The sequence below is a fragment of the Branchiostoma belcheri genome, unplaced genomic scaffold, assembly GCF_001625305.1.
Source record: "Branchiostoma belcheri isolate BF01 breed outbred unplaced genomic scaffold, Haploidv18h27 scaffold62, whole genome shotgun sequence".
NCBI classification, from domain to species: Eukaryota; Metazoa; Chordata; class Leptocardii; order Amphioxiformes; family Branchiostomatidae; genus Branchiostoma; species Branchiostoma belcheri.
This window is the reverse complement of record NW_017804265.1, coordinates 1,886,559-1,898,544: the sequence shown is the minus strand read 5'-3', so window position 1 is coordinate 1,898,544 and position 11,986 is coordinate 1,886,559. Positions and strand designations below refer to the sequence as shown.

Genomic DNA, 11,986 nt, shown 5'->3' with positions numbered 1-11,986 from the left:
AAAGAAGTGGCAGGAGAAGAAGGAGAAGAAACATACAAGAAAAGCAGTATTCACTCCATACTGAAGTATGGAGTGAAATAAAACAACAGAGAACTGCAAATGGGTGGAAATAGGTCAATAAATGGTAACTTAAAGGTAGAGCATGCTTTGTAGGCTATGTACGAGTTGATCTAATACAAAATGATTGCCAAAATGTTACAGTTTGTATCTGAGTGTAAATCAGGTGATCCTCTAAGTGAAATGTTACATAAGAATTGTTCAGACATGTTATGAACATCAAAGATAGAGCCTACCAAGTTCTATAGATTGCTGAGTAGGGTGACTCTTTGCTGATTGTATACTGGGCAGTGTAACAGAAATGTATGGCGCTCTCACAACGAGACCCGCAGATACAAGCTGCACTAGGGCTAAATTACCTTAAAAATAAACTGTGGTTAAGACTACAGGTCCCGATGCGAAGACTTATTATGTTAGGTATTCAGTAATTTATTTTTGTATTAATTTAAATTTTATTTACTTATTTATTGTGTTCCTAGACCGACAGGGCATTTCCAGTATAAATAAAGTGTATTGATTGATTGATTGATTGATTGAAGACGCGTGATATATGAGGAGGGTGCAGGTGTACCTGGGGCCATGGCTATAATATGGGTAAGGGGGGGGGGTACTGACTTAACTAACTTCGTACTTTATAATACAATTATGAAGTATAAGGGGGGGGGTCGGGAGGATTAGCTACAATGTTGATCTATCTAAAGGGTCCGACCGAGGTGTTTTTAACTCTTCATCTTGTGTATTGCTTTAGATGTTTTGTCAATCAAATAAAGATGATGTCAAACACACTGCAATCATTTTTGAGCCCTGCTTGTTTTAATTGAAATTACCCGTTTCCGGGATCCAGGACCAGGTGCCGGGCGGAGCCTTGTAATGTCATAAGTGTCCTGATCGTCAGAAGTGTCCTGACAAACGATCCGTCCTTCCGGGCTACTGAGATGCGTCCGGCATCGTCGCTCCAATACACATTCCCACCGGCATGGTCCAACCTTAGGACCCCCAGGAGTCCTATATCTAACAACAGATAGATGGAGATATCGTCATGTGTTGCAGTCAGTAAATAAGAACAAAATGGAGGGGGTGTATTTTTATTCAAATTGCGTTGAAAACTTTGAAGCTTTCACAAATAGTTACATTTTACTTTAAGCTTGAAGGTGGATGTTTTAAACTGACCAAAGCAGAAAGGAAATGATTTCCCTTGCAATTTTAGTCTACAATGATGCCCCTGTAGTACTAGCGTATACATTGTACATGTGGAATTCCGTAAGGCATACTGTACAATGAAGATCAGTAACAAGAAATGGATTGACGAATATCACCCACCTCTAACAATGGTCTCCTGCCCACTTCCATCACGACGAGCCCGATTGATGCCTCCAAAACCGTACCAGTACATGAAGTCAGTCTTAGGGTCGTAGTCCACTGACAGGGTCACCCCTGATGACACATGTACTTTTGACCCGTCCTCGACTTCAATTTGAAATATTCCATCAGTGGTAGCAACCAGCAGGAAAGGTTCTCCTATTTTTTCCATGAAAGTAAACACGGAAAATCGTTTTTTTACATACATATGGGGTTCAATTTGCCATCACATGTACACATGTCGGTTTGTAAATTATTTTCTTACGAAAATATGAACATTTTGGACGTTTTTACAAAGTCGTTTTAAATAAGATATTGTCAATATTTTTGTAAGCATATGTAATTGGGTATCTGTTTATATTTTTATAAACATATGAAGTTTTATGCAATTACACATTGTAAAGATCAGATTGTAAAACATATTCTCCCAAAAATTCGATCATTTCGGTTGTCTATACAGAATTTTTGCATATAAGATGTTGTAAATATGTTTGTAGGTATATGTAATTAATACAAAGACGATTAAACAATCTACGCTTCTGCAACATTTAAAAATGAACGTACCTGTACACTCCACGCCTGCAGCTTGGTCGTGGCTACAGTTTAGATCGTTTATCATCCACCCTGGGTACGAGCAGTTGAACAGGCTATTCTCGTCCCCATTACAGCGCAGGTTATCCATGTAGATTGGCCCTCTTCCTGTAAAGAAAACGACACCAATTATATCAGGCAACATTGAGATATGACGAAGGGATAGGTATGAAATTCATGAATTTTAATGGTTGTGGTACAATGTTAAACGTCATTCCAACACAAATATTACACAAATATACAATTTTCAACGACCACTGTCGAATTCATCGGGATAATGAATGACCAATCACTTCAAAATGTAATCTCGCGGGAGTTATGGTTACAGACACGTGACCATATTCACGGGACTCTACGGATGCGTGACGTAAGAAATTTATCACAAGTGTCAGGGAGTTAAAATCGCCCACATTTTTTGTTAGGTTATGACTGGAGTGCTCTGATAAATATTGCCTGTGTTAAGTATTAATCTTTGTCCGATGAGACGATGTTGCCCAGCGGTTCGATGTGGCTGCGTTGATAAAATTCTTACAGAGTGAGCTTGCTAAGGAAATCTGGTCTTCAAGCAGCGTTCTGTGTCACCGAGATGACGTCTTGAAGTGATTGGTAATTCATTATCCTGATAAAGGCGACAGTGGTCGTTTGAACTTTGGATTTCTGTGTGATATTTGTGTGGGAAGTTAAATATACTATAATTATTACTATAAACACAGATGAACTTTCATGACAATTTCAATGGTTCTTTATCGTTTTATGTTTATACACTTGCAATTAGGTTTAGGTCATGGATGCACATAACGATTATTAGTAAAAAGAGCTGGCAACAAAATTAGAAAAAAAATTTTATCTACACTTGTTTCTGCTCTGTCGTACATAGTACCAGTTACAGATGTCGAGCAATGGAGTTGATTTGATCAAGTCTATCTCTTGAAGCGTAGAATTCACAAATAAACAAGAATTCTGAGATTTCATACCTCCATGAAATATGAACATAATAAATGCATAGTGTTGTTAACATTTAGGTAACCTACATATGTCACAAGGTACAGAATTGCCATCATTCACCGTTAAGAAATCATAATTTTCGCAATAATTATGCAAATTAGCTCATCATTTGCATAATGGGTATCTGTTGACGTTCTATCTGCCATAGATTACATATATTACATGTATGAAAGCACTATAATGTAATTTTAGAATAGAATTTTGGAATTTCCTCATTAATTATGCAAATAAGGTCCTCATTTGCATAATTTGCATTTAATCGTGTACATCTCTCTCTCTCAGCTACCTACCTACCAAAAATGATGAAAATATGTTGTTCCTATCTGGACTTATTGGCTTTTAAAGATTTCGCCCGAAAGTCCCCTGCAGTTCCAGAACAAGCTGGTAGGGGGACCAAACCCACACCACGTATTTCTGACAGGAAAAGCTATCTGTCACCAAAAAGTCAAGACCATAGCATGTTCAGGACAAAAGATACAAAAACCGGAAGTTCTGCTGCGGTACCAAGGTCATTCACCAGGAGGCCCATATTTGACCTTGACCTTTGTCTTCCTAAGACTTTCCAACATACCAAATATCATCACAACCCATAAAGGCATTCTGAAGTTATGGTGACCACAAAGTTGCGGAAACACAGACAGACAGACAGACAGACACACAGACAGACACGCCAGAAACAATACCTCCATTATTCATGGAGGTAAATATAAAAATGAATATACCATAGCTGTTGTATATAAGGTCATGTTGCTTCCTTTTTACTTAGTACATAACAGGAAAATTAGTTGAAACAAGGTAAATCTCACCTGGGCCAAAATACGCATCATTGCGAACTAGTTGGGCACTGGCGTAGCCAAGCATTTTGCAAACAACGTCTGCATCCTTTATGTCAAACTGGTTGTGACAAACTGTGCCCCAGGTCATACTGTCGGCCTGTCGGACTTCCACACGTCCTTCTTTCCGACTGGAACCTCCGACAAGACGGATTCTGCTGGAATCTAAATGTGTATTATTTTTTAACAAAGCTCAGAGTATATAATTGTCCAGTATACTATATTGTGTATGATAAATCATCAATATCGCGCATTAATCTCTATAGATACAATAACCATTGCCGACGAGGTTGGACATTTCATGCATTCAAACAATTCAGACAAACATAAGTTTTATCTCCTAAGGACAATAGCAAGTAGATTCTATGGATGGCATCCTCACGGACTCCATATTTAAAAAAGACATGGCGGGTCAAAAACAAGATTACTACATTTTCAAATTTTGGCATCATAACCCTTGTTAATTAAAGCTTTGGTCCCAATTACGCCGGTGCCCGGTCGGGCTCAGGAGTCGGGCGGCCATCAGTGGTCTTGGTCATAATTAAAATTTCCTACAGTAGCATTTTGTTAAAAATTTTGTCACCCTCTTTGGTCGGTCTCCGACAGGCATCCGTTAGGTACCCGGCAGATTATCTGACGATGTGTCTTGTACTGACCTATACGTAATGCAGAATTCACGCTTTTGTTGTGATCATTTGATCTGTGACGTCACACATTCTACCCGGGTTTACGAAGTACACACCTTAATTCTGTTTATATGGTCTGTGACGTAACAAATGTATCCCGGTGGACTGCCGGCAACCGGAGGGGTACCTCTCACCCGATACGACCACGATTATAGCTTATTAGCATATAGTCACGGACATGATCCATTGCTTGTTATCGGTGTAAGGTACTACTTCCGTACCTCAAGGTATATCTCACGGTGCATACAAGCGAAGATCATACCATCCCTGCAGTGTCTGTCGTGATGAGCTACCGTGACGTAACACGCCGAGGATCACGTGAGCCGGGCAGTACGCCGTTTCCCCTAGCTGGCGTGTTGGTGTTTGCAATACGCACGCATTTTCGTTAAATTGTCAGAAATCTGCAATGTTTGAGGTGGTGAACACCGAGCACTTTACCTGCAGGGTGTGCACAGTTATTTAGACAAGTTCTCGGCAGTTTGTTCACAGGTAAGGACGCCGAAACGTCATAACCTACATGTACGGTCGATGGGGAGGGGAGCCCATAGTACTACTATCGTGGAGGTAGAAACCTCCATGCTACTACCGGGGCTTTTTTGCTGTTTGGGGGGTAGGAAATCTGTATTTTCCTTTTGTCTTGATGCGTATCGGGGTTTTTCTGGTCCAGCGTCCTTCAAATTTCAGACCAGAGCATACTGCCCCCCTCCCCATACCCGACATAATAATAATGGTGGCCGACATGGGTTTGCGGAAAAACTCGTCCAGTCCAGGAGATGAAAAAAAACAACAATCCAGTCTGACAAAAAGGCTCACCAAAAGCACTCCGCCGCTAGCCTGGAGGCCAGCCTTGTTAGCTTTGGTCCGCTCCTCAAGATCCGCTACCCAGCTAACAAGGCTGGACTCCAGGCTACATATGTCTCCGTGGTTCCACGAGATATATGTGATATATATTCCCGGAGCTTCTATTGCGTGCGATCTACGTTTGATCACCCCCCCCCTCCCCCGAAAAAAATTACCGATCCGGGAACGCTTGAAAAGGAGGCTAGGCGATGGCAACCTCGCCTGTTGCCATGTTTTATTGCCACAAGCTGGTTTGACTTGTGTTATTCCCAGCTCACATACAATGTACTTATGTTATTCTATGCCAATATGCCGCTATATAGCAACATGCAATGTTATCTTTTAATTTTTAAGTTTATTCACAACAAAAACAAACATGATGACTGGCCACGCCAGATTGTCACTCAGTAATTTCTAGGGATATCATGTTCCCTGGGCCATGTATTAAGATAATCTTATATCAAAATACGGCATCCTGAGATGTTAACTCATAAAGTAGAGTGTATTCTGGTAGATTTCACCCTCCAGGGCTTGAAATTCATTTTTGGGAATAGATGCACCCAACATAAGAAACTGGATGCAAAAAAATAATAATAATTTAGGTGCAACATATAAGATGAAAGAAGTAGAGAGTCTGCAAAAACTGTGCTTCATTTTAAGAAAAGCACTATAACAATACTTGTATTATCTGACACTTAGATGTCAAGAATATGCTGTAAGTACTGTACATTTAACATCTAAATTACATAAACCTAAGAAAATATTTGGGTCCAATGGTGCACCCACAGAAAAAAAAATTAGGTGCATAGCTACAAATTTGGGTGCACTAAGGTGCACTTTCACCCAATATTTCAAGCCCTGCCCTCCTTTGTGTATTCAGGTGTATTTCAGTAAATAGATTAACCGTGCATCCTTAGTGCAGGTAAATTGGAGCCATGCAGGTATTTCTGATGTCTACTAGTACCTGCACCTAACCTGCACTGGTCCATGTACTGGGTATATGCAGGTTATTTCAGGTATAATTGGAGCTGTGCAGGTATTTCTGATGTCTACCTGCACCTAACCTGCACTGGTCCATGTATATATACTGGGTATATGCAGGTTATTACAGGTATAATTGGAGCTATGCAGGTATTTTTGATGTCTACCTGCACCTAACCTGCACTGGTCCATGTACTGGGCATATGCAGGTTATTACAGGTATAATTGGATCTGCGAAGGTATTCCTGATGCCTACGTTACCTGCACCGGTCGACCGGTGTACTGGGTTTTATATAATATACATGTACAGGGATTGAATACTGGCTGCATATGCACCTTAGTGCAGGTAATCTTTGGCCTGTGTACAGTAGGTATATATATGATGTCTACCTGCACTGGTCCATGTACTGGGTCTACACAGTACATATGTACATGTAGGTTTATGTGGATTTGTTTGCTGCTAACACCTATGTAATATTAAAGAAATGGTGGCAATGGTTTCTTAACAGTTTTTGGTGCAGTTTGAGTTTGAGTTTGAGTGGTGCGAGTAGAAATTGTCTGGTTCAGGTAATTTTCAATGTTACCTGTACCGGTGTTGGTGCATGTTTGGGTGTTACCTGTGGAAAGAAATAATGGCAATGATTTGTGAACAGTTTTTACATTTTACTTCTCAAAGTCTGAATGAAAAGACAGCTAAAACCTATCTGATGCAGGTGATTTTTAATGTTACCTGCACTAGTTTAGATATGCAGGAACAAGTTTGAACCTGGATATTTCAAATGCCATCAGGAGTACTACTGAAGTTAGAATTCACTGCTCAATATGAATAGTGTCTAGTCTCCACTCAGTCAGGCTGGCCATACATATAAGAATAAGCATAACTGTAAAAATTTGGAATCCAGTGATAATTTTAAGAATTGTACTTTGAATATCCAGAAATACAAACTTTAAGATTTCTTAAATAGGTGGCATTGAGATCCTGACATATACTGCATTCCAACAGCATTGAAAACAATTCTGATTGTATTCAAAATTATTCAAGTTTGACAAATCATTTATTAGTTATATATATTAGCCAAGGTAGCGAACTGTCATTCTAGTGGTAAATCACGGTTTGTATAATGATTCATTATCTAAAAATTAGAATACTAGTATACTAAAGTTTTCCTGAGTTTCAAATGCATGATTTGGCATCTTTGAGATGAAATTTACCTGAGTAAAAGTTTATATTATTCATTTACAAGTTCATACCTGAGAGGTAATTGCTACAAGAAATGATGTATATTTAAACATTGGTTGTGATAAAAACTTTTAACATGAAACCAAGGATATTGTATAGAATGCCCTTGACCATAGTTAACCCTGAACAAATTGTACATATACATATTTGATAACGGGCAAGTTAAGCATAATACACGCACTGCATCACAATTTTTTTTGTCACTAATTCTTCACAATTCTTTTTCTCTATTGTCACTGATTCCTAGTAACAATAGATACGTACATTCTATTTTTTCTCAAGGCCATGAAGGAGTACCAGGGAGACTTCACCTTTGAGGGAAGCATTGAAAATGAAGCTGTGTGCCAAATAAACAGGTCTAAAACTAACCTTCAATTGTAGATTAAATACATAATGAGAGTAGCTGAGCAGGTACCATTTTATCAGTCAATTTATAAGAAAAATGTCCAGACTATGCATGATGTACAAAATGACTAATAAGCTGGTGGACGTCCCAATTACGAAGTACCTAATACCAGCCCAGAAGAGAACAAGAAATAGCCATGCCTTCAGGTACCAACCAAGTTATCAACCAAGGATTGAGGTGTTCAAGAATTAATTCTTTCCTAGAACTATGTCAGAGTGGAACTCGCTGTCACCAAGTACAGTAAGGGCATTATCATTAGATAGCTTTAAGCAGTTAGATGTTCCAGGGTTAGGTGTAACAAGTCGATCAGTGTAATGTAGCCGGCTGCCATCGCGCCGCGTGCCTGCGAAGTTAGAGTGTTATGCCGAAAGGCACTTATACCGGCTATACAGATAAAGATACATAACGTTTCTGAAAACCTGTGTTATTTTTCATGACTAAATATGAATGACAGCAGTTTTCATTAGTTCAAGTATCATATCCTTGCACCGAAGGTATCATGAACTTCAAGCTGTATTGCAATTTTATCCACACTGTGAAATCAAAGATATCAAACAATGAAATAGCAAACTAGAAAGGCCAATGTTTGCTTTGGAGCAAATACAGCGATGGGTTCACCACATTTTACGACATGGCAAGGATAGAATGAGAAACACAAGGGAAAACAATGATTTACATTGATATAACAATAATATGAAGTAACATACAACTAAAACAACAGTTGGATAGCTATTCCCTACTATATTGGTTACGATTTTTAATAGCATAATGCAAACTGTTGATTTTCAAAATAAAAAAAAAAAACGTTCATGCCCCGCATTCCAATGCTGGAGCAGGAAAGCTTGAAATACCTACCAAAACACTTAAATAAAGACATACTGTCAGTATGGAAATGCTCTGTGCAGGTGTTAATCAAGTTAAATCCCAACAGCCAATCAGCAAGAAATGCTCTGTGCAGGTGGAAATGCTCTGTGCAGGTGTTAATCAAGTTAAATCCCAACAGCCAATCAGCAAGAAGATGGAGGAAAGCTGCATGCCTATTGGTTGATGCCCTGCATTCCATTGTGATGACTCATGCCCAGACGTCGTAAACACGGCGCACTAACACAGTAATACATTTGCTATAACACAGCCAAAAAACTAAAATAAAACCATTCTAAAAGCCTGCATCACAAAAATTTAAAAAACGCCTAGGGGTATTTGCCCACTGTACCTCCATACAAAATTTCAGGACCTTAGGCTCTAAAATGAAGAAGCTGAATCCATTTAAAAAATGGCAGGAGAAGAAGAAGGAGGAGAAGAAGAAGAAACACCAGAAAAAGCAATATGGTTTCACCACACCACTTCGTGGTGTGGTGAACCCATAAATACATAATGAGAGTGGCTGAGCAGGTATCATTTTATCAGTCAATTTATAAACATTAAACAAACCTCATCGGTCTAAAATTTACTTATTATGTCTTTGTGTCACACACTTTTCTTCAGGATTTGTTCTTCAGCTTCATCTCAATGAATATCCCTAGTCATAAAGCAAATTGACATATTAAGCTTTCTATGCAATCTTTTCCGTACTTTTTGTCTTCAATATCGATGTACATGTATATGCAATTCACTTTGTAATGAATTTGATAGAAAATTTTATAAAAAGCCTGGAGACTACTCAGGGAGGGAGCAAGGGACCAGTTGCTGGCCTAGGCATTTAGAAAGGGGGTGGGGTGAAAATGGTAGCTGTGGTGCAGAAAGAAGCAGTGTTGAACCTATTAAATGTTGTGTTTTACACATTCCAATGTTGTCTGAAATATTTCAGTCTGACTATAGATAAAGCTACTGAAGGCCTTGAGCCAAAGTTAATTTATCTTGAAATATCAAATGCGAAAATGCCCCTCCCAAAAATTGACTATATTTTATGGTGAACAATGGAAAAAACACGAGGATATCTCTCCGAAATTGGTATTGTTATCTTTGTTTCGACAGGCCTAGTGTATATTTGAATGTTTCGTTGAGAAATATTGATAGAGGGGGCGGGGGGCTGGACAAAAAGGGATCTATATGCTAATGATGAAAAATTTTCAACGCGGAGCTATTTCGTCAAAATTGGTATTTTTAGGTTTGGTGTGATATGCCAAGTTCAAATATGCCTGTTTCGTTCAGACATATTGATACGGGGGCTCCCGTGCACAATCTCTTAAAAAGAAATTGTTATTTTGCTACAGTTCCACTGTTTCTCGCCAGGATATCTGCATTTATTATCAAGGTGTTACAACTTATATGATAGATGGAATTGTAAGTCAATAGTAAGATTTACCAAAAACGGGTGTCTTACGTCATTGTCAGTCAATTTCATTGCGAAACTGTCCTCAAATCCCCCAATATTTACTTGCTGCACTTTTATCCAAAACCGCTAGGGCAATTTGTAACGGGTTTTCATCTAATTACTAAAGAACGGTTTGGAATAAGGTCAAAGTTACGTTGTTTAAAGTTACATAGTATCGAAGGCTATCAGTGTCCAAAATGGTGTACCTTTGTTGAATGTAACGTGATCTGTTTGGCTCTAAATTTCTTTGTACGAAAGAGTTTGACTACTTTGCGCCCCTAGAACTGGAGACAGGTGAATGATCTATATTTTCAATAAAGATGAAGGAAGAGCAAACCTATTAACACGACAGCCAGGTCAGTATATCAGCCTGGTATGGTGCAAGTTTAGTCCGGATATACAAGATCCTTATCAATTTATGAAGGGAAACGGACTTCTGTGAGATGCGATCCTAAAATCGTCTATGAGAAACGCAATGTTGGGACGACGCCTCCTTTCAAAATGTCTGAGATCGTTATAGTTCACTAAGACTTCAAAGCATTTCGTTCAAATTTAAGTGACCAATTTTCAAATGCTTTCCCAGCCCATGTCCAAATTCCCATGCCGATATCATAATTCATTTATAAGTTAACTATCTTTAAAGCTTTTGGAGATTAACTTCCATTACTACTTCACATATCATCTCAGTTGAAGACTGTGAATACCCCGTGTCTTCACAATGCATACAAAAGAGCAGTTTTATTAACAGCACACCTAGATCAGTAAATCAGCCTGGTATTGTGAGGGTTTTGTCCCGACATTTAAGACTATTCTTGTTTTATGAATGAAAGCGCACTTCTGTACGATGCAGTCCTAGAATCGTAATGTTGGGAAGACGCCTTCTTGCCACAATGGAAACAACGTCTCAGCGAGCGGTCATAGCTCGCTTATAAAAACCAAGATGTTTGCAAACAGATCAGGGAACCGAGTTTCTCAACCGACACTTTCAGACATTGCTGAAAAAAGAAGGGATCGAATTCTATACAACATTCAACGTGGAAACCAAGGCCAGCGTCGTAGAAAGGTTCAATCGCACGCTGAAAACGAAGATGTGGAAATATTTCACGGCGGCAAACACTAATAGATACATTGACGTCCTCGACGATTTGGTGTGGGCCTACAATCACTCACATCACAGGAGTATCAAAAGGGCACCGGTTGATGTTAATAGGAAGAACGAAAATGTTGTGTGGTATACCCTGTACGGAGACCGTGGCACACCGCGCCCCCGCGAGGTGAGAAAGCCAGCACACACGTTCAGATTTGAAATTGGAGATTGGGTGAGACTCAGCAAGTCCAAGATGCGCCTTGAAAAAGGTTACACGCCGAACTGGACCGACGAGCTCTTTACCATTTGGAAAAGAATCCCTCGGCATCCTCCCGTGTACCGTGTGAAAGATTATCAGGGAGAGGAGCTGAAGGGGACGTTCTACGAAGAAGAACGAACAAAAAGTTGCAAAGAAAGACGACGACATCTATCAAGTGGAAGTCGTCCTTGACAAGAGACGACGCGGAAAGAAGACGGATCTGAATAAAACTGAAACTGAAATACTTGGTCAAGTGGAAATGATATCCTAGCAAATTCAACAGTTGGGTGCGCGAAGAGGATATGCTACAAATATGATAAATACGGCA

General features: G+C 39.3%; 1 protein-coding gene across 1 annotated transcript in view; it reads right to left on the bottom strand.

Annotated features, from left to right (window-relative positions):
* The window catches only part of LOC109483051 (deleted in malignant brain tumors 1 protein-like), an 80,169-nt gene that overhangs the window by 22,487 nt on the left and 45,696 nt on the right, over positions 1–11,986 (bottom strand). Inside the window, exons 6-9 of the mRNA XM_019786007.1 lie at positions 3,819–4,037; positions 1,981–2,115; positions 1,378–1,524; positions 885–1,068 (exon numbers count right to left, since the gene is read on the bottom strand). Of these exons, the coding sequence (XP_019641566.1) occupies positions 885–1,068; positions 1,378–1,524; positions 1,981–2,115; positions 3,819–4,037 (685 nt within the window). The remainder of the gene's footprint in view (positions 1–884; positions 1,069–1,377; positions 1,525–1,980; positions 2,116–3,818; positions 4,038–11,986) is intronic.